The sequence below is a fragment of the Saimiri boliviensis genome, chromosome 6 (genome assembly GCF_048565385.1).
Source record: "Saimiri boliviensis isolate mSaiBol1 chromosome 6, mSaiBol1.pri, whole genome shotgun sequence".
NCBI lineage: Eukaryota > Metazoa > Chordata > Mammalia > Primates > Cebidae > Saimiri > Saimiri boliviensis.
This window is the reverse complement of record NC_133454.1, coordinates 25,592,872-25,615,893: the sequence shown is the minus strand read 5'-3', so window position 1 is coordinate 25,615,893 and position 23,022 is coordinate 25,592,872. Positions and strand designations below refer to the sequence as shown.

The following is a 23,022-nucleotide window of genomic DNA, read 5'->3' as shown; positions in this document are numbered from 1 at the left end:
AGAAGTAGGATTCTGTAACCCTGGGCTACTCCCTTCTTTTCACTGAGGAGGGAGCCGGAGCCCAGAGCAGCCCTGCTCCTGTCTAGGGCCACACAGCGATGTCACATGAGGCAGAGGCTGCGTGCCCCGTGCCCTCCCCGGCAGGCTGTTGGTGCTATTGGCAGACAGATGCATAGGGGCTGGGGTTGGGACACAACACTGAGATTCCCAGGGCCCCTTACCTTCTCTCTTCTCCCTCAGACAGCTGGCCCAGGAAAACCCATCGCAACTATCCCTGACAGAGCCCTGGGCAAGGTCAGCTCCTTCAGGCCACAGGCAGCAAATTAAAAATACAGACAAACTTTAATGAAACCCATGAATCGCTAGCCTGCCAGAGTGTATCCATGCACCCTGACCAAAGGATCTTGCCAGGCAGTGAACGTCAGCAGATCCTCCAAGGCTTCAGACCACCTTCCCCAGACGTGAAACCCTCTGGGTCCCCATAGCTAACTAGGGGTTCCCTTGGGAATGTCTTCCTAAGCCTAAGGAGATCACCACTGCTCTGACACCCTTGAAGATAAGTCCTGACCCCCAAGAAGTGCCATTGCTGGGTCCCTCTGAGGCAGGGCCTTGGGAAGTGCAGTCCCTGTGACAATGGTGACAGGCTGGAGGTATATATCAACCCACCGACCCAGCCCTTCTTCCTCCCTCCTCTTCCCTCATCCACAGACCACAGAGTGGGAGAAATGGCCACTTGTGGCACGGGGAGGACACTGAGCCCGGGGAGGCCAAAGGATCGGCCAGTGGCACCTGAGCTGCAACCGACTAACACCGGCCCCGCCCGGGTCTGCTAACCTGCCTGGGCTGAAGTACAGCCCCAGCCCAGCTGTTTTCCTCCATGGTCAGAGTTTCTGAACGGAAGCTAAAGTATTACTCTCCTAACTCATCACTTGTCGATATTAACTTCTTCTCCCACACATAAATCTCTCTCTCAGAACAAGTGCTCCAGCTCCGTGTCTCTGCGGCTCCCCAGGCTGTCAGTGGGGCAGGCACACCCCTTCGAGTGGCATACCTGGAGCCTTGGAGGGGGGCCTCCCCCATGCATGCCTGGTGCCTGTCACCCCGTGATTCCCAGAAGGTGCATGCCTGAGATCACACACGCACACTCCACCCAGCCGTGAAAGCTCACTGAAGCCCAGGGTGCGGCCCCGAGGGGCGCACTGTCCTTGACTGTATCAAAACAGATGCTCTGGATGAATGACAGGCTCTTTCTCATCGTGATTTAAAAAAACACATAACCTAAAACTTATCATCTTAACCATTTTCAAGTGCACAGTTCAGTAGTGCTGAGTTATTTACATTGTTGCGAAACAGATCTTTCTAATCTTGGCAATTAGAAACTCCCATTAAATGACTCCTGTTCTCCCCACTCCCAGCCCCCGGAAGCCATCATCCTAGTTTTTGTCTCTGTGAGTTTGACTACTCCAAATACCTCATAGAAATTGAATCCTGTGACATCTGTTCTTTTGTGACTGGCTTATTTCACTTAGCGTAGGGCCTTCAAGGTTCACCCATGGCAAAGCATGGGTTAGAATATTCTTCCTTTACAAGGCTGACTAATATTCCATTGCATGTCTATGCTATGCCACATTGACTTTATCTTCTTTATGTAGCCATGTGGTTGACAGGTTATTTGGTGCCAAGACATGGAGCAAAAGCTCAATAAATGACAATTTTCCCCACTTGCCCTTCCCACTCAGGAGATGTCTGGGCAGATGGGCCACCCAGCAAATACTTCTGCCCAGAAGTCAGAGTTACGGGAGCATGGAGAAGGAAGGCGCCCCATTTTGACTGGTATCCAGTCGGGCATCTGGGGCTCCCTTCCTGCATCCAGCGCTACCCAGGCATCCTGCAATGCCTAGCCCCGAGTGTGAAGCCACCGGGGTGAGTGCACCACGCCTGGTCCTGGGGGCCAAGCAGCTCAGCAAGCAGAGGGATGGTGAGGGAGGAAGCAAGTCCCAGGCAAATGTCCTGGCATGAAAGGATGCCTGCCTCCTGCTCTCATCCCTGCTGCCTTCTCCGGATCCTAGGAAAGAAATCAGCCAGGTACTCCTAAAGTCTGCCTGGGAACAGGAGCCCAGGAGAGCCTGGAGAGCCCTTCCCCCAGGTATGTGGAGGCCTGCCTTAAGCCTGTGCCCGGCAGCTTCTGGGCTCCATGCTGGTGGTGGATCTGTAGCTCTCCTACTGCTCGCTGTGTGATAGGTGGCCTGGGAAACCCAGTATTAGCATACACTACTAACATGGGCACTGAGACTGAGGACCGCTGCGTTCACCACAGCTACACCTCCTCTGCTGGGGAAGGCACATGCTGCCCACTCTGTCTCACACATGTTCTCAGGCGGCGATCCCGCCACTCAAACACATTGCCCAGGCTGGAGTGCAGTGACACCATCTCAGTTCATTGCAAAAGCTGCCTCCCAGGCTCAAGTTATTTTCCTGCCTCGGCCTCCCCAAAGCTGGGATTACAGACACCCACCACCACACCCGGCTAATTTTTGTATTTTTAGTAGAGATGTGTTTTCGCCATGTTGGCTAGACTGGTCTCGAACTCCTGACCTCAAATGATCTTCACACCTTGGCCTCCCAAAGTACTGGGATTACAGGCAAGAGTCACTGTGCTCAGCCCAGTTCAACATTTTATGTTAACTGTTTCTCCTCCAGGCAGTGGGGTTAGCTGACACCCCAGGGGAGAGAAGGAGCTTAGGGGCGGGGCGGGTGTCACAGAGGGAGGTGGGGGAGCCTAGAAGCGGGAGGTGGTGAAAGTGAAGTTCTCCAGGAGCCTGAGCCTACATCCTGGGGAGAAAGGCAGGGAGTGACAGTACTCGGGGCTCACTGACCCTAGACCCCCACTGACAAGTCAATTCTCTGACAGCTCCAGAGGCAGGAGAAGAGAAGAGGGATGGGGACTACCTGAAATCCCGAGTCCTTCCTGAGTGCCTGTCGGGGAAGCTGGGCAGAGACACAGCACCAGCCTGGGCCGGGCGGTGGGAGGGAAGCAGCGACCATGATGTCAGCACTGGGGCAGCCCCGCTGCTTGACTCTCGCTCAGCATTTCAGTTCCAAACCTCAGTCTCCCCAGCTGATAAAGCAGGGTAATGGGATGGGTGCCCATCTCAGGTGGCTGCAGCAAGGCTACAGCAGGAAAATGCATGAGAAAGTGCCTTGTCACCTGGCCCACCCGTGCTGGGGCGCCTGCTCTGAGCAGGGACAGAGGGAGCCGGGGCCATGGTGCCAGTTTCCAGGGGCACCGCCTCACCGCAGTGGGCAGGCTGCCCTCCACAGGCTACCCCCTTTTGTCACAGCTGCATGCTGGTGTGCCCAGTTTCCAGCAGGTCCAAGTCACAGCACCACCTCGTCCTGGGGAGAGAGAATGTGCTGGAAAGGCTGCCTGAAGGCCGGTTGCCAGCTTGCCCTGCCAAGGTGTCTCATTCCTCTGCCCTTCCTCTCCCAGGCACTTGGATTCAACCGAATTTCATTTATTTATTTATTTATTATAATTTTGGCATTTATTTTAGATTCAGTGGTACACGTGCAGGTTTGTTACCCGGGTATATTGTGTGACGCTGGGATTTGGGCATGACCGATCCTCTTAGGCAGGTACTAAGCATAGCAACCAATAGGTATTTTTTCAGTCCTTGCCCCTCTCCCTTCCTCCTCCCTCTAGAACTCCTCAGTGTCTACTGCTCCCATCTCTATGTCCAAGAGGACCCAATGTTTAGCACCCATTTATAAGTGAGCAGTATTTGGTTTTCTGTTCCTGCTGCACTGAGGATAATGGCCTCTAGCTGCATCCATTTTGCTGCAAAAAAAAAAAAAAAAAACATGATTTCATTCTCCTTTATAGCTACGTAGTATTCCATGGTGTCTGTGTATCACATCCTCCTCATCCAGTCTACTGCTGATAGGCGCCAAGGTTGGTCCCATCAGTTCCCTGTAATGAATAGTGCTGCAATAAACGTGTGAATGACACATATTCCTTCAGGTAGACGCTCGGTAATGGGATTGCTAGCTTGAATGTTTTAAGTTCCTTGAGAAATCTCCAAACTGCATTCCATAGTGGCTGAACTAATCTACATTCCCACGAACAATGTATCAGCATTCCCTTTTCTCCACAACCTCGCCGGCATCTGCTGCCTTTTGGCTTTTCAATAACAGCCATTCTGACTGGTGTGAGATCGTGTATCACTGTGGTTTTGATTTGCATTTCTCGAAATGATCAGTGATGTTGAGCATTTTTTCATACTTGTTGGCGGCCACTTGAATACTGTCTTTTGAGAAGTGTCTGTTCATGTGTTTTGCCCACTTTTCAATGCAGATATTTGTTTCTTGCATGTAAATTGTTTAAATTCCTTCTAGGTTCTGGATATTAGACCTTTGTTGCATGAAAGTCTGTAGATTGTCTGTTTACTCTGTTGAGAGTTTCTTTTGCTATGCAGAAGCTCTTTAGTTTAATTGGGTCCCACTTGTAGATTTTTGTTTTTATTGCAGTTGTTTTTGAGGACTTAGCCATAAGAATTTTCCCAAGACTGATGATCAAAATGGTGTTTCTTAGGTTTTCTTCTGGGATTTTTAGATAGTTTGAAGTCTTACAGCATTCAAATCTTTAGGCCACCTTGAGTTAATTTTCATATATGGTGAGAGGTAGGGGTCCAGTTTCGTTCTTCTGCACATGGCTAGCTATCAGCTGAATCTTAAAACAAGGTGGTGGTGGTGGTGGTGGTGGTGGTGGTGGTGATGTTTACCACTGTGTTTTATATGATCCAACATTCATAGTGCCAATTGTGTGTCAGGCCTTATGCTTTCCACTGATTCCCTCATTTGATCCCAAAGTAGCCCTGTGAGAGTTAAAGGTGAGGAAACTGAGTCACAGGGATATTAGCGCAGCTCCTGCTTTGGGTTGGGCTCTGGGCCCTGATGTGGGAATGAAGAAATTAGTAAGAACAGGTGCCCCTAGAAAAGCCTCTTGCTTGTGGCTAGGGGACAAATATGAAAACCAGCAAGCAAAAAGCAGGACTCAGGGTGGGAAGTCCCACAGTGTGGGCATTTTGAGTGAGCAGACCTCAGCAGGGGCAGAGCCAGGGAAGACTTCAGAGTGAGAGAGGGAATGCCAGAGGCACAGAGCCCAGGAGTGTCGCCTTGCCAGCACCTCACCCAGAACCACAGAGATGACAGTACCAAGGGAAACTGAGGCACAGAGCAACCTGGAGGAGCATGACAGTGGGAAAGGCAGTACTGTGGGGGCAAGCTGGCTCTGCTCACATCCTCCCTCTGGGACGTGTCCACCTTGCTCACAGCCCAAGAGGCTCTGCAGGGCTGTTTCAGCCAACCCAAGTCTTGGACACTCAGTTCCAGGGCCAGACTCACCTGGTCACTTGGCTTGCTTATGTCCAGGCCGTGCTGGGCTCCAGCAGGTACCAAGTCCATCACCATGACCTGTGCCAGGCTCCACACTGCAGATGGGCACACTCATCCAGCCTGTCATGAGAGACCCTCGCTGCAACCCGCACCCAGCATCCCAAGCAGCACAGCCTTGGGCTGGGCCTCTCTATAGAGAGGGTCGGATAAGGCGAGGATCACACCCCTTCTAGCCTTCAGGGTCCAGGATTCTAGGACATCCCAGCCTTTCTGGGTTCTAGACTGCTTTCTGCCACTGCTGGGCAGCCTGGCAAAGGAGGAGGTCAGCCCTGTTAGCAGCAACAGCTTCAACGGCTTGCCCCTGGCCCCTGCTGTTCATTGGGTAGCAGAATATGCCTGGCCCCCTGGGGCCCCTGCTGAGCAGGTGCACTGTGATAGGTGTGTGCCCACTGGAGGCAGCCCTCTGCCCATGGGTGTCCTGCACTAACTGCAGGCCTCTCCTAGGTTGTGCACATTGCTGGCTGGCTGGGAAGTCTCTCAGAACGGGATCAGGTTGGTTGGTGTGTTAAGAGCATTTTGCTGGAACCAGGGTCCAAGGGCAGGACCCAAATCCTGGTATGGTATCTTTCCTAGAGCTGGGGCAAATGTGTACTGCTGATTCCACCCTGCCTGTCTCAAATAGGTAAGGGGACACTGGAGGCGGGTGGGGGAAACCTCTGGACAGGAGCAAGTGAGAACACTTATGCTCCCATCATGCAGGAAAGAGGAGCCATTCTGGGGTCACCAGCTCATGAAGGCTGCAGTGAGGCCCCCTGGGCGGGGAGAAGGCTGGGAAGCCATCCAATCTCCACCTCACAGCCAGTGCCTGCACGCGGATAGCACTGGGCTCTGGTTAGGGAACCCACTACCCACTGCACCCAGAACAGACCTGCTGTTGATCCATTATTATGATCATCGCATTTTCAAAAGCATCCTGGTTTGGATAAGGAAGTAGAAGATCATGCTAGCTCTGATGACCAAGAGCAGGGAAGTCTCAGCTGCCAGCCTGCTGTGCAACTGTAGCACAGAGGCCTGCCTGGAGCACACAGCTGGGAAGAAACCCGCATCTCCCCGGAGGCAGGGGGCCAGCTGCCCACAGGCAGGATAGGGCCTAGGAAGGAGCCGGCAGTGGACCCAGGGTCAGGAGAGGTGGGACAGAGCATGGCAGGGACCCCCACGTCAGAAGAGTGCAAGATATGGCTGCTTTCTGTCTGAACCTGAGACAGCTGGGACAGTCACTCAACCCCCTTATGCCTCAGTTTCTTCATCTGTAAAACATGTACAAAGCTTTGGGACTACACCGTTTTAACCATTCAATGAGATAAGCAATGCAAAATCATTTTGGAAGTTGCAAATCACCACTGAGTGTGAGCTGTTGTTTTTAGCAGTTTTGAGGAGAAGCAGCCCCCGCAAACCCCAGTGCTGTGGTGAATTGGCCTCTTTGTGTCACTCCATCCATGTGGCAGCATCCGAAGCCACTGGGTTCCAAGGGCGCATGAGCTACTCTTTCATTGGAACAGGGACCCAATCATGGATTTGCCAGCAGGGCACAGAGCAACACCTAACCCAGCTAAGAGTGTGCAGACACGTGCCTGTGAACACACATGTACTCACGGGTTGCCAGCCATGAGCACACATGCGGGCACGTGGGTGTCAAAGCAGCGAGCCAGCTACCCTGTGCAGTCACTCAGGCGGGCCGCTCTGCGGCGCCCAGGACAGCCTCGATAGCTGTCAAAACAGAACACTCAACCCCAGCCGTTTTCTTGAGTCGAATTCCGAGCGCCGCATCCAGGAGGACATGGAGCAGGCGCCCGAGTCGCCGTGGCCAGACCAGTGTCTCCTGAATCATCAGCCTCAAGAGAGTGCTGGACAAAGGGGAGCAGGACACTGAGACCAAACCCATGATCGCTGTTCCGCACTGAGGGGCCCTCTCACTGCCACTCAGGCCCAGGTGCACCCCCACATGCGCTGGACCCTGGCTGAGGCCTGGCAGGAAGGAGCAGGCAGGGCACAGAGGCCCAGGCAAGGGAGCAGTTGGCAGCTGGAAGCAAACGAGATGGATTCTGGTTTGCAATGGCCAGGCCTGGCTTACACTTGGGCATCTTGACTCTACTTGAGAACCCTCTCCCTGGCTCTGGCCCCCCGAGGCACTGAGTGGCAATGGGGCACTGCCCTCTGGTGTGGGCCATGGCACCTCTCACCACAGGGCGAGAAAAAGGGCACCATGTTGGAATTTCAAGAGATGGAGGCTGCGGAGGGCAGTGGCTAGGGAACAGGAGGGATGTGGTGGGAGTGGTGGGGTAGGCTGAGGGTGGGCGGCTCTGAATGCCAGGCCGGGTACGTTGCAGTCAGGAGCGGCACAGAAGGATCCGAGCAGGCGGAGTCAGGGGTCTGGCAGCGTGTGGACTCTGACTTGAGGAGGAAAGGCAGTAGTCAGAGAGGTCACCATAAGGGCTATTGCAGGTACAAACTTGATCAGGGGATGGAGCCCTAGACCAGGGCAGCCCTGGAAGGAGGCAGCTGTCGCAGGAGAAGGTGGAGTCGAGGGCAGCCGCGAGGTTTTCATGCCTGTATCAGGACCATGACAGAAAGAAGGGGGCTTGGGTGAGGGCTGCTTCCGGAGGAAAGATGGTGGTTGACTCTGAATTGTATGCAAGGTCTCTACGGGACGTGCCCGACGACAAACGAGGTATAGCAGCTCCATGCCAGAGATGGGGAAACTGAGGCCAAGGGAAATCAGAGGGCATTGCCAGGGGCCTCATACTGGTGTTTTGTCCTCTGACGATCCCAGCCCCTCCCTTTATCACTGCCTCTTCTATGGGGGTGACCTGAGGCTTCCAGGCCCATGGCTTCCATCTGCCCTCCAGCAAGCAGCCTGGAGCTCAGTTGGAAGGAGGCAGCGGGCAGCCAGGCCAAGCAGACCCGTTCCCTGCCTCTTCCAGGCCTCAAGGTCAACAGTGACAGCAGCTGCTCTTTATCGGCCCAGCCACCCCAACCACGTGGCACACGGTTTGCACTGATTTTATTTTTCTAATCATCCTGACAACCGAGTGGGAGGAGCACTATTTCTATTCCCATTTTACAGATGGGAAAATGAAGGGACAGAGAGGTTACCCCACAGAATCCCACAGCAGAGGAGGAAAGAGGCTGATAGGGTGTGCATAGGGTTGTCTGGCTGCAGGGTTCAGACCCTTTCCACATGGCCTGGCCCCTCCAGGCACGGGTCTCCCGGGACAGGACAGCAAAGAGGTGGCGGGAGGGAGGTGGCAGAAGGCTGTGACTGGCTGTGTTCTGCCATCGCCGTCAGGAGCTTTGGGGCTGGGCAGGGCTGAGGAGCTGAGGGCCAGACATGGCCCATCTGCCTTGGTGTGGGGGACAGACTCTCAGGTGTGCCCGGAAGTCCCCAGCCCCCAGTGCTCCTGCCTCTGCGCAGTCCTCACTTTTGGTGTGGGTGGCATTCATGACCAGCCACTAACCAGCAGATGGCAAAAGCAATGGGCCATGACTCCCAAGATTACACTGTGCCATGTAAGATTCCATCTGCCAGCAGATGGCCTCTAGATCCCCTCCTTGCTGGCGTGATGAAGTAAGTGGTCATGTTGGAGGCACCCCTGTGACGAGGATCTGCAGGCAGCCTCCAGGAGCTGAGGGCAGTCCCAGCTAACGGCCAGGAAGAAGCCATGGCTCGCAGTGCCGCCACATGAGGCGCAGACTCTGCCAGCCACCCGAGTGAGCTTGGAAGCAGATTCTCCCTTGGTCAGCCCTCCAGATGAGAGCACAGCCCCGCCAATCCCCTGCAGCCTCCTGAGACCCTGGACTCCTGACCCACAGGAACCGAAGACAGCAAATGGGGCTGTTGTCCTCTGCCAAGTGCGTAGCAATTGGTTAGATAGCAATAGAAAATGAATATACTTGTCTTGGGAGTGGGGGCCTTTCCTTCCAAAAGCAGGTCTGGCTTTTGGAATGGGCCTAGGGCAAGGATGGAATGGTAGCAAGGAAGGAGGGCAAAGGAGCGGGGGAGCCAGCACCTTCAATACCAGACTTCTCCCCCAGTCCCAGGCTGGGCTCCAGGGTTCTTCCCAAGGACTCCCTGCCAGTCCCACATATCCCAAACAGCATAACCCTTAGTACTCCCATCACGCAGATAGGGGCCAAGTGGCCAAATGGTGCTCAGTCCACCACCGTCCTGTCTTAGCACATTCCTGCTGAATGCCTTTCTCCACTGGGCCACACAGAAGCACCCCCACCGTCACCCGTCATGACCTGCGAGTTGGCTCCTCTCTGGGGTCTTCCACGGGCCTGGCTCACCACGGTCCAGCTTCCCACAGCCCTCTACCGGGTTTGTTTCCTTCTGCTAGCCTTCTCTCCAGCTGCCGCTCCCTCTCGGCTCCCCTTCCCACTGCAGAGCCTCTGTGTGCTCGTCCCCCTCCCCTGCCTGCCCCCAGGCCCGCCCGAGCAGAGAGCAGCAGCGTGTGATGTCGCCACCGGGTGAAGCCCTGGTCCTCGCTTCAGGACCTCTGCATGGTCACTCTGGGGCAATGATGAACTGCTGCCTGAAGACCACTAGCCACGTGATTCAGGGAACATCACTGACACCAGCTGGGGCCAATACTGTATTGGGTTGAACTTCCTGCAGTTGACCAGAATGGGCTTTCACCTGCAGAGTACTACCCTAAACCAAACCCCAGTTGTCATTTTTTACTGAATTATATTCAAAACTGAATTCAAATACTGTTTCTGAAAAAAAGATAAACAAAGGAAATACCTTAAAAAAGTCAGTGAATTATATTTTTCTGATGCTGGAAGAAAACCAAAGTGTGAAAGTATTCTCTGCACCAAGTCGGAACAAAGCTAATACTTCCTTCTGTCCAAGAAGGCGTGGTTCTCAGTGAGAAGGGAACAAGATGGTTCTAGATCTGAAATCCACACTGCCCTTCCATTAGCAGTCCTAAGTGTGAGCCCGCAGTGACCCAGGCTGGGAGGTGGAGTGCAGATATCCCCGAGCCCAGGCCTGCCACTCCTCCTCCATGAGCACAGAGAAAGCGTGGTTGGGGGAGACCAGCAGCGCCTTTCTGGGGCACTCGGCCTGACCACTGAGGTAGGCAGTGCAGGGGGTGAGAGGTCACAGGCTCTGGCCCTGGAGCAGGGTTGCTAGTGGGTGGGCACGAGGGTAGGCCAGGGGAGGGCCTGCAGGCAGAGGTGGTGTGGACATGGGCGCTGCTGGACGCAGAGGCCAAGGCCCGAGTTTGAGCAGCTCTGCCGGCACCTGACGCTGTGACCTTGGGCCGATCACAAAGGCTCTCTGAGCCTCGGTGTCCCCACATGCAAAATGGGGATAAGGTCTTTGTGCCTGACTCATGCCACGGCCGCTTGAAATATCAAGTGACTGGGCTTTGTGAAAAAGGGAGTCCTACTGGTTCAACGTAGGATTCATAGTGGAATCGGCTATGTGACCCCCTCCCCAACCTTCTGCGGTCGGTGACCAGGGCAAAGGAGGAGAAATAGGAGTGGGGCCTGGGAAAGTGGCTCCTGTATGGTGTGAGGAGGTCAGTGTCCGTGTCCTGCCTCCCCAAAGGGCTGTGGTGGGCCGGGTGGAGGGGTGGCAGTGGCACTGGGGGAGGGAGGGCCAGGGCTGGGTTAATGAAGTATGGATTGACTGGGCTGGGAGCTGATTAGCTCTGGAATCAGGCTTTTCCTGAGCAGCGCCTGCAGAATCAATACTAATCGGCTGATCCCATTAGGGGTGCCTGCGGATCTGTGGGACAAAGTCTGTGCCTCCCTCTTTTTGGGACACTCAGGTTCCTGGGTGGCAGACGATGGTATGAACAGCAGCTGTCTTAACCAGCAGGTTGGTGTTCTCCATCCGGTCCGTAAAGCACACTGACTGGTGCCTGCGTGATGCCCGGGGTTCCCTCTGCTGTCACCACTGAGCCCACAGCCTCGAGAATCTGTGATGCTAGTTCCCAGCCTGCTCATGGTGCTCACCGTCTCACCTGTCATTGTCATCACAGAATGTCATGTAAACTGTTGAAATAGCATTTTGAAGTAAATGTATTATTTCTATGAAAATTTCATAAGGTGAGTCCGGAAAAAAAGTTCTCCAAATTAGGTAAAGACTGATAGGAGAAAGTCACATTCTAAAGGGTACTACATGCAGACTCCTCACCAAGTGCCCATCAGCTCTTGAATTACTTTAAAGAAGTCAGAACTGGAGCTCGCAGCAGGATGCTGAAGCGTGGCCGATGTCAGGCGGTCAGTGCAGACCTCCCTGACCTTGTGTTGGCAGAGCAGAAGTGCCGAGAGCCAGCAAGGGTGGGCGGTTTGGATTTGGGAAAAATTAGCATGCACCGTGAAGTCCTGGGGAAACGTCATCTATTGGACAACTGGCTCTGCAAAAGTTACTTAAATTAAAATGTATGGCATGTATGTATCATTTGGAAAGATTCTTTGCCTTAATGGACTTTTTTTGATTAACCACTTAACTACTGTTCCTAATCTTACTGGGTAAAAAGGCTTTTATCGTCCTCCGGAGATGAGTACCTTGGACAGTTTCTGAGCTTGTTCGCAACCTACCATGCACACGCACACCGGCTCTCGGGAACATTTTGCGTTCACATGTCACCTGCTCTGGAGCAAGCTGTGTAGGCTCTTCCCCTCCAGACTGAACAAAGCTTCCCCACCCACACTGCTGGATTTGCCCACAGAATCCAACACAGTGCTTAGCCTACTACAGATGCTCAATTAATATTTGTTGAGTGAAATTAAATAAGCTCCTCTCCTCAGGGACTGGGGCATTGCTGAGGTCTTCGTTGGAACACTTGCAGGCTCAGAAGAAAATCCTTCCATGCATTTAGAATTGGTCAGCCTTGAACCAGCCTTGCACATGCTCCAGCCTCACATGCTCTGCTTCAGCCTGGGCCAATCAGAGCCTTCCCATCTGAGTCCCAGACACCCCCTAGTCCTTATTCACATTCCACGCCACCCTAAAACCCATTGACAATTCCTCCCTGGAGGTGCCATGGCTCATACCTGTAATCCCAGCACCTTGGGAGGCTGAAGCAGGAGAATCTCTTGAGCCCGGTAGGTTGAGACTAGCTGGGCAACATAGTGACACCCTGTCTCTACAAAAAAGGATTTTAAATTAACTGGACATGGTGGCATCCACCTGCGGTCCCAGCTGCTTTGGGGGGCCGAGGCAGGAGGATCACCTGAGCTCCAGAAGCCAAGGCTGCAGTGAGCTGTGATCATGGCACTGTACTCCAGCCTGGGTGACAGAGTGAGACCCTGTCTCTCAAAACAAGACAAAACGCCACAAAATCCTGCAGAGAGGTGTCCCCAGCATGGCCAATCTCCACAGGCTTACTCGCCCTGAAGTCAGGACTCAGTTCCACGGGAGGCTGTTTTGTCGGCGATCTTGCCTTGCCCCGGCCCTTCATGCCCACTGAGCTGTGCCCACTGAGCTGCACTCCCCTCACGTAGGACATCCTTTGACCTCACAGAGGACCTCCAGCTGCTAAAATGGCAGGATCATTGAAATCCCCAGCTCAGCCTCCCTACAGGGAAGACGAGGTCAAGGAGGGCAGTCGGCTCTGGGTCCCCATGGAGCACCTGCCAGACCCGTCCAGGCCACCACCTTCCCACTCCTAGTGTTGCCCCAGCTTCTGCTCCCCACCCGGGGACCGCCCTCCACTACCCCACAGGGCAGCTTCCACTGGAGGCTCTGAGGACAGCCGGGGAGGGCAGGCCACAGGCTCTCGGGTCTGTACTTGCCGAGACGCCCGAGCATGAGGCTGATCACAGACATAGTGCAAGTTGTGACCACGGCAGGCCTGGGCCCTGCACTCATACACACTGCCCAGGCCACATCCTGCCTCTCCACGATGTCCCCCCTGTGCCTCCACCCAACTCCTCCTCCAGCACCCCATTCTTCCCCGTGCTTGCCCCGACCTCCCGGGCTCTCCTGGGTGTGGCTAAGCCACTCCTGCACCTTTGTGCTGATTCTTCTGCCCCACTCAAGGGTCCAGAAGCCACTGTGGGGTCTGTGTTGGAGACAGCCTGCAACCACAAGCAAACACCACCCTCCTCCAAGCTCCAGGCAGAAGCAGCAGGCTGTGAGAAGAGACCGGCACTGGCCGACCTTGCAGCCCCATTTCAGACCGGGGCCCAGAGCTGGGGGCAGGTGCAGCCCACCCCGCTGCCTGGCCCCAGGCCCCTTGCCCAGCCCGGGCATCACGTCCCACGACCCGCCCCCTGCCGGCCAGCTGGCATTCTCCAGGCTGGGGGCTCTCTGTGTTCTGCTTGATAACGGCCTGGTAATTAGCTCCACGATTTTGCGACTATGCTTATAATAGCCTCCATTAAAGTTATGGGGTTTTCAAGCCATAATGGCTTCCAGAGTAATTAATGCACAACTGGGTTTATTGCTAAGTTTATTTTTAGAGCTTTTCTCCCTCTCTCCCCTCCCTTTTCTCTCATAGATGTTTTGACCAAAAAGACTGGATGGGAGCAGAGAGCTCCCCACAGCACCCTTGCCTGCAGGCTCCGTCCGTCCCTCTCTTCCCCTCCCGCCCCTCCTTCCTGCTCCAGCCTCCAGGCAGGTGCTGGGGCCTCGCAGTGCGGGCAGCTGTTTCAGAGGAAGGTAGCCGTGGTCCAGGTCAGAGGAAGCATTTGGCCTCTGTGTGCCCCTTGCCCACTCTGTGCCTGGTTCAGGTTCAGGAGGCTTGGGGGCCTGGGACCTCTCATCCCATGCCCCTGATAACAGCACACGGCCAGATGGCCTGGATTCAATACCGGCTCCACCATTTCCTAATGCTTGACCTCAGGCAAGTTACTCCCCTTCTCTGGCCTGGATGAACCCACAGGGAACACAGCCATGCCTACCGCACAGGGTGCTGTGAGGTTGCAGGAGCAGATGCATGTGAAGCGCTGAGCCTCATCTTTGGACACCTCGCACACTGTAGGAAAGTTTGTATGAATGACAGCCCAAGCGGGCACGAGGGAGGCTGAGCAGGGGCCAGAGTGGGCAGGGGCCGAGAGGCTGCCCCGAAGGAAAGGGAGTGACCCGCAGGGACTGAGCTGGCATGACGCTCTTTTCTCCTTGGCTTTCTCCTTCCTGGTGTTAGAACCTTCACCAAAACCAGGGGCACTTGAGAAAGCTCCTTTGAGAGTCTCTGAGAACACAGAAGAAATCTTCCTCAACATTTTTGAACCGTCAGCCAGGCCCAGCCTCCCTGTCCTTCATCAGATGTGGCCTAAGATCATGCCTGCTGAAACGTGTCTTGACACACAGCCCCATGCAGCCCCAGAAGTGGCCTGAGTGTGGAGTGACAGGCTAAATCTGGGGCATGTGGTGTGAGGTCACTGGCATCTCACACAAGACCCAGCAGGCATCCTGTGTGGGGTGCTAGGCTCCGTCCCTCACTGGGCCAGCAAAGAGGAGTTTGTGGGGGACACAGACACACACAGCCTAGAACGGCCACTCCCTCCTACATGGCTGTGACGTTGAACCCCAGTGGTCTTCCACTCCCCAGGGAATGGGTGGAGGAGACTCTCGGGACAGAGTGAACCTCTGATAGCAGGTGTGAGCAGGGGGAAACCATGGTGCTCCTTGATGGAAGACAAATCGTAGACTTCTACAAGATGTCAGAACTATTTGGAGATAAGACACAAGGAGGAGAGGAAAACACACTATTTTGGAAACTCGGGCCAAAACCCTCCTCGGCCACGGCTCTCAGCTCTGCCTGAAATGGCAAGCACACGTGAGCTGGGGCAGGAGCAGGCAGCATGGCCCCCGGCTGAGGCATTGTCCCTGCCCAATGCTGGGCACTGGGACAGGTGGTTACAGCGAGGCTGGCTGGGCTGCCTGAGGCTGCCCACCCTCCCGCCACCCCCATGGGTCCCTGCTGCATTGTGCACGGTGCTCAGCACAAGTGAAAATGGAGAAGAGGCTGTGACAGTTTCCAAGGTGGTCAGGAGGGGTCTGCACCCAGTGTCCTTGCCATGTGAGAGAACAGGTCCCACGGATGCTACCAGTTGACCCTAGGCAGGACCAAGGAGTCCCAGCGGCTCATTCTTCTCACCTGGAGCCCCTGCTGCTGTCAGTGGAGGATTGTCCCCCTCAATGTGGCAGCCCCTGTGGGGACCCCTCTCCTTGCTGCTGCCCAGCACAGCACCTAGTGCTCGAGCAGTGCTCCCAAGGACGCCCTATGGACACTGAAGGGGAAAGCACTCTGGCACTTGCCCCAGGACCCATCCCAGAAACGTCTCTTCTCTGTCCTCAAAAGACTATCACCAGAATGCAAATCAAAACCACAGTGAGATACGATCTCACACCAGTCAGAACCACTATGATTAAAAAGCCAAAGAACATCAGATGCTGTTGAGGCTGCAGAGAAAAGGGAGCACTTGAACACTGTTGGTGGGAAAGTACACTAGTTCAGCCACTGTGGAAAGCAATTTGGAGATCTCTCAAAGAATTTAAAACGGAGCTACCATCCTAGCCAGCAATCCCATTACTGGGCATATATCCAGAGGAAAATAGCGTTTCACAAAAAAGACACCTGCTCCTGTATGTTCATCGCATTGCTATTCACAATAGCACAGACATGGCATCAGCCTGGGTACCCATCAATAATGGATTGCATAAGAAAACGTGGTACATATACAGCATGGAATACTACACAGCCATAAAAATGAATGAAGTCATGGCCTTTGCAGCAACATGAACGCAGCTGGAGGCCATTATCCTAAGCAAATTAACATAGGAACAGAAAACCAAATGCGGTGTGTTCTCACTTAAAAGTGAGAGCTAAACATTGGGTATTTATGGGCGTAAACATGCGAACAGTAGACACTGGGAACTCTAAAAGGAAGAAGGACTGAAAAATGGCCTAGTGGGTACTATGTTCGGTACCTGGGCAATGGGATCCATCATACCCCAAATCTCAGCGTCACACACAATATGCCCCTAGAAGAAACCTACACATGCACCCCGAATCTAAAATAAATGTTGAAATTATTTTTACTATAATAATTTATGGTATGCATGGGGTAAAAAAAAAAAAAAGAGAGAGAGAGAGAGAGAGAGAAAGAGAGAGAGAGAAAAACCTCTCCTTTATCCAGGCTTTGATAGTAGCTAGCGTTTTAGGGCTGTATGGGAGTTACCGTATTTGATTCTGAGATGACTTTACGGGGTAAGGACCCACAGGGCCCCATTTTATAGATGGGAAAACTGTGGCACAGAGAACGGACAACTTGGCAAAAGTCACACAGCCTGTGGGTGGCACAGTTGGGATTTAAACCTGCTGTCTCTGCAGTCTGTGCTTCCGACCCGGGCATCCTACTGACTTTCATAAATTGAGCAGCGCCACAGCCCTGTGCCTGTGGGAAGGACAGAGCCCATCCACCCAAACAGGCAGACAGAAGAGGCCCTCAGGCGATGGATGGTGAGGCTCCATTGTGGAACCCCCGACGCTGTGTGTCCCAGAGCAGGGCCGGGCCTTGCTGGCATCCTCCCCCTCGCCTGTGTCTCTGGCTATCCGCTTCTGCTCTCTCTTGCAGGTGTCCACCCCCCAGAGTTCCTGACCGCCGCTCCTGGACAGCGACCCCTTCTCAGACTGCAGCCGGGCGGGACTCTCCAAACCTGCTTCCGCAATGGGTGGGTTGTGAGTGCTGGTAAGACCTGCTAGCCAACATTCGGCTGCTCTGTCCTCTCCATGCCTGGCCGGCCCGGCCCATGCCTGTTCTTTTCTCCCCTGTGCTGCCGCCGCCTGTGGCCGCCCCTCTCCTGACCTTACCGCCACTCAGGTAATGAGGAGCCGTGGGTGCAGCCAGCCTTGGAGATGCCGAAGAGACGGGACATCCTAGCGATCGTCCTCATCGTGCTGCCCTGGACTCTGCTCATCACCGTCTGGCACCAGAGCACCCTGGCACCCCTGCTTGCGGTGCATAAGGGTGAGCATGCACGCACGCCCCACCTGCCCGCCGGGCCCTGGTCACGACAGTGACCACAGCTGATGTGCAGGGGTTCTTGCTGGTACTCACTAAGCAGCTGGGAGGAATCACAGGATCATTTAGGCCCCTCCATGGGTCTTACACCCTTTTGGGAATGGGAATCTAATGGAAGCTACCCACACACTGTTTTAAGAGGTCCAGGATGGTAGGTTGGCAGACACCAAGACAATTTCCTTGAAAGAAGAGCTTGTTACTCTCAGCACCCAAGACGAGGGGGCACACCATGCCACCTGGGGAAACCGGAGCTGAGGTCAGAGGCGGGAAGTGGAGGGAATGGGAGGCTTTAGTGTGGTTTTCGTAGGAAGGGAAGTGGTTTCGGTAAGAAGGGAAGAGCGAAGCACCATCAGCAGCTGAGCTGGCTCAGAATTGCACAGTCTGAAGAATGTCAGTGGGTTTAGGATACAGGTGGGGTTTCTAATTGTCTGATATCATCCTGGGATGGTTTAGGGCAGGGGAAGATTGGCTTGGGTGGGAGAGCTCCGTAAAGGTGGTGGTGGGTGTGAGCCCCAGCTCAGGTAGTTTGCATGAGAAAAGTGTGTTTGCAGGCAGGGTGTTGAGTGTCACTAAGAATTAGCTAGCCCTGGGAGGAGCAGTCCTTCCCCCGATCTGCAGGGCCCCGAGATGTCAACGTGTCATAAAATACAGAAAAACTTTAAAAGCAAACATCATTAGTACACACACATACACAGAAAGACGAGCACACACAACTTCACGTGCCATTTCATGACATGCAAGGAAAGTGACCATTCCGAAGTGGATGGTGGGGGAGCAGTAGGATTTCTGGCCTGTAGTGTGCTTTAAACCCTTTCCTAGGGAATATGTTGTTTGCCGCTCTCTTTTCCTGCATAGGAAACCCTGATCCAGTGCCACCTGGTGGAAATAGGGCTAGAGAGAGGAAAAGTCCCATGAAGACCTAGTGGAAGAACTGAGGGTAGAACTGCCTTCCCCTGGCTCTGGGTCCTGGGTTGCCTTTCCCTCTGACACTGAGCTGTCTGCACCCAAGCCTGCCATGCGCCCCACAGCTGGCTGCCCCAGCTCCTTAGCACTTTGTCGTGTGCTCTCTTCTGCCCCCTCCCCAACTTGCAAAGCCCAACACGTGGGGGCAGGCAGCTGTTCTCCGATTGCAGTGTGCATATTACCTGGCGGCATGATAAACAAGAAGGCACCCAAGCCCACGCAGAGAGAGGTGGTGAGTGCCTGTAACCCCAAGATGCAGGCAGTGTCCAAAAATCACAGCCTGAAGTTGTGCTGCTCCACACAAATACCGGGTCCTGCAAACCCCTAGCTGTTCCTGAAGCTTCCACGAGGAAGGGCCAAGCTCAAGATTGCTGCAGCCCACCGCCCATGGCTGGGCACGTGTCGCCTTTCCCCTGGACATCATCTTCTCCTCCCGACTCTTGAGCCTCTTCTCAGTGCTTCTCAGTTTAGAATCATTGTTATCCTGCAAATACATCACTCCAGAGGGGTTAAAACTACTATATATAAAGCGACATGATATCGTGTCGATTGCGTTCTTGGCAGAGCTCCAGGGCTGGAGACGTCAGGCTGTTTGCTAAGCACAGACGGTGCTGCCTGAGGCTGGGGACTTGGCACTCTGTCTCCCCAGAGCATGCCAAGAGCAAGCAACTGAAAGCTGCAGCTGAGTGAAGTTAGGATCACCAGGAGGCTGTTAGGACCCAGAGTTGCAGATGCCCGGAAGCCGGCAGGAGGGGCAGAAGCTCAGGCAGAAGCTGAGTCCCAACACACGGGGACTTTCCCAGGGCACAGGTCCTCCATGGGCTTGGATTATTTGGATGACAGAGAGCTAGACAAAATGGCTGTAAACCTCCTCCCAAGGCCTCAGTTTCCAAAACTTTGCTACCCACAGGATAAATTGAGCTTTCTATCCAAGTCAGAATCCTAGAACCCATCCTGGTTTCTTCCACCTTGCTCTTCTCACAGTCTGACCCCAGACTTCTCTAAACAGTCCCCTCTGAGCAGCTGCATCTGGGCTGGTGTCCTCCTCCGGCCCCCAGCAATTGCTGTGTGCCTTGTGCCATTTGCCATGAGAACTCTTGAAGAGCTGAGAGCAGGTCTCGTGGGTCCGTCTGAATGGGCTCCACACTAGCATCCCCCTCACCCCACATGCTGGCGATGACAGTGGTGGCCGGAGGGAGGCAGCAGAAGAGCCGATGCACAGGGGCCTCCCCTTTGGTGTGACTGGCTCGTTCGGTCTCCACTGTGATTGCCTGAAGCCAGAAGGGAGCAGAGCTCGCCACTGCCCTTCCACGAGAAAGGAAACTGCCTGGTGGTGCTCTCAGCCCTTGGCATGCGTCGACTCATTAATCCACATAGTAACTTGATAAGGTTGATGCTATTATTAGCTCCATTTTACAGTCACTGAAAGTGAGGCACCAGAAGCTAAGCAGCTCAAAGGCCTAGGCTTTGCAGTGGCAGAACTGAGCAGGGTCTGAGCCCAGGCATCAGGATTTCTAGGTCTGGCCCCTGACCCTTAGTGAACTAGGACAGTGAGGGCATTGGTGCGTGAGCCCTTCTGAGGGAAAGACAGAATTTGGAGAGAAGGGACACATGGAAAACAAGAATCCCAAAGGCCCTGATTTCTCCTCTTGCTAGGACTGCTAGATCTGCATAAACCTTGGCAAGTATGGGCAAAACCCACAGGAATCAAATGCGGTTAAATAGGAAGTTCTGCACCAACATTTAGAGGACACATTACATAAGGCCAGGAGGGAAGAGGTCGCACCTGACTGGAGGGCTGGAGCCGCCTCAGGCTCCTGCAGGCCCACAGTGTGCTCCAGCTGCTGGTGTGACCCTGGGGCTTTGTGGCCTCCACACCACAGCCGGCACTGCCACGTGCTCTGCTAGCCCAGCCCTGCACAGTGCAGTGTGGCCAGCTCCTGCCAGATGCCAGATGAGGAGAGCTAGGGAGGGGAGGGTCAGGGTGCTTTGTCATAGGAAATCAGCACATTTAGGAACTGGGCATTCAGTCTTGGACTATGGGCAGCTTCACTCAAACAGCTAGAGGGCCGCAAAAGTGAGAAGGAAGAGGTTATTTCTATGTCATTCCAGGCATCAGAACTAGGACCCCCACAGGGAGGATTGCAGGGCTGCAGATTTCAACCTTAGCGCTAAGAGGTCAGGCGAGGCAGGGAGCCAAGCAGCCCTGCGGGGGAGGAGGACCGGGGTCCCTGGCAGGGTGGGTGACCTCCTGCTCTGAATGTGGGGCCACAGCCAGCGTTCTCCTCCCCACATCGCCTGCCTCCCAACTCCGCAGATGAGAGCAGTGACCCCCGACGCGACGCGCCACCCGGCGCGGACCCCAGGGAGTACTGCATGTCTGACCGCGACATCGTGGAGGTGGTGCGCACCGAATACGTGTACACGCGGCCCCCGCCATGGTCCGACACGCTGCCCACCATCCACGTGGTGACGCCCACCTACAGCCGCCCGGTACAGAAGGCCGAGCTGACGCGCATGGCCAACACGCTGCTGCATGTGCCCAACCTCCACTGGCTGGTGGTGGAGGACGCGCCGCGCAGGACCCCGCTGACCGCGCGCCTGCTGCGCGACACCGGCCTCAACTACACGCACCTGCACGTGGAGACGCCCCGCAACTACAAGCTGCGCGGAGATGCTCGCGACCCGCGCATCCCGCGGGGCACCATGCAGCGCAATCTGGCCCTGCGCTGGCTGCGCGAGACCTTCCCACGCAACTCCAGCCAGCCCGGCGTGGTGTACTTCGCCGACGACGACAACACCTACAGCCTGGAACTCTTCGAAGAGGTGCGGAGGGCCCGACGAGGAGCAGAGGGGCTTTCCCAGGAGGGGTGGCCGGGGTGGAGGCAGGCGCAGAGGGAAATCGGGAAGCAGTGCCTGCCGGACTGGGGGCGGGCGGGCAGCAGAGAACGGGGGAAAGGGATGGAACTGCGGATTAAAGCATCCCCCGCAAGTTTAGGGGGGAGGCAGGTGGCTCTGGAGCCCCTGAACCGTGTTCCTGGCCCTGGAGGTATTGTCTGAATGGGGGCTGTGAGTGGGTCATTCCGTGACTACCGGAAACCTCTTAGTTGGAACAGTTTGAGCTTGCCTGAGTGTACGGTAGCTGTGTTAGTCTGAGGGAGACGGGGAGTCATTTCAAACTCTAAACTGGAGAGACCGAAAGGGTTTACAGGAGGAGAAAACAGCAGCAGGGCCATGTTGAGAAGGTGAAGACCAGGCTGTCTGAGAGGCCAGGTTCTTCTCAAGTGCCCAACCCATGGGATGGGCCCTGGGGGCAGGGCTGTACTGGACTCCCCTGGGTGGCCTCCACTGGCCGTGGGCACAGAGGCGGCTGATGGATGTCGTCTCCCTTGGGCACAGGCGTCGTCCCTGTCGGCAGTGCCTTGCCCTGACTCTGGACCTCCTGCTTGTAGATGCGCAGCACCAGGAGGGTGTCCGTGTGGCCTGTCGCCTTCGTGGGTGGTCTGCGGTACGAGGCCCCACGGGTGAACGGGGCAGGGAAGGTGGTCGGCTGGAAGACGGTGTTTGACCCCCACCGGCCGTTTGCAATAGACATGGCTGGATTTGCAGTCAACCTGCGGCTCATTCTACAGCGAAGCCAGGCCTACTTCAAGCTGCGAGGCGTGAAGGGAGGCTACCAGGAAAGCAGCCTCCTTCGAGAACTTGTCACCCTCAATGACCTAGAGCCCAAGGCAGCCAACTGCACCAAGGTGAGACCCTCCGCAGAACTGACAGCTGTGACACAGGTGTCTCAAGTACCTCCAGACCCTCCCTACCGATCGGGAGAAGGAAACAGGGGCCTCAAAATAGCTGGGCTTCCTTCCTGAAACCTCCTCCCAGGAAGGCAGTTTATCACCTATGAGGCAGTGACACTGGGCAGGCAGGGAAAGGGAGAACAGCTGTGCTCCAGGACCTCCTTGCTGAGCACTCATGCACAAACACGCCTGCGCATGCACACATGTGTGCACACACACATGCACACGAACATGCATACATATGCACACACACACACACACACACACGCACACACACACACGGGAAGTCTTGGGGGCTTCTCTTTTCTGCAGCTCTAGGCTTCCCATTTCCAGCAGGTAAGCATCGCACGTCCAAACAGCAAAAATGAGGGCGTAGTCTAGAGCCACAGAAAATAACTATAAAACAATCGAGAAAATCTCGATGGAACAATTGAAAAACTCTTGGAGGAAAGGGAGGGGCTGGAGAAACGTCTGCCCGGCGTGGGAGGGAGCAGGGCGGCAGCAGAGTGGGGTGAGGGGCCTGGCCCACTGTGTCTTGCATCTCTGGGCACACAGATCCTGGTGTGGCACACACGGACAGAGAAGCCAGTGCTGGTGAATGAGGGCAAGAAGGGCTTCACTGACCCCTCGGTGGAGATCTGAGCCTCAGGATGCAGGTATGGGCATGGCGAGGGGGGCCCACGCACTGGGCAGGGCGGCACCGCATGGGCCAAATCAGCTCTCTCACACTTTTCCTCTGGGCCTGTCACTGTGGAGGACAGGCAAATGTGGGCAGGAGTGGAAGGTGGCACCACAGTCCCCTTCCCACTGGGCCACCTACAAGTCC

The 23,022-nt window shown here is 55.1% G+C and overlaps 1 protein-coding gene across 3 annotated transcripts in view; it reads left to right on the top strand.

Moving 5' to 3' along the window:
* B3GAT1 (beta-1,3-glucuronyltransferase 1) overlaps positions 1–23,022 on the top strand; it is a 31,691-nt gene that overhangs the window by 5,495 nt on the left and 3,174 nt on the right. For 2 of the 3 annotated variants that reach the window (XM_039462236.2, XM_039462237.2), the window contains exons 2-7: positions 16,749–16,877; positions 16,993–17,106; positions 17,239–17,385; positions 20,720–21,228; positions 21,855–22,151; positions 22,752–22,852. In XM_039462236.2, the coding sequence (XP_039318170.1) occupies positions 16,871–16,877; positions 16,993–17,106; positions 17,239–17,385; positions 20,720–21,228; positions 21,855–22,151; positions 22,752–22,838 (1,161 nt within the window). In that variant the 5' untranslated portion in view covers positions 16,749–16,870 and the 3' untranslated portion in view covers positions 22,839–22,852. The remainder of the gene's footprint in view (positions 1–16,748; positions 16,878–16,992; positions 17,107–17,238; positions 17,386–20,719; positions 21,229–21,854; positions 22,152–22,751; positions 22,853–23,022) is intronic. The other variant, XM_010330788.3, reaches the window with a different exon arrangement.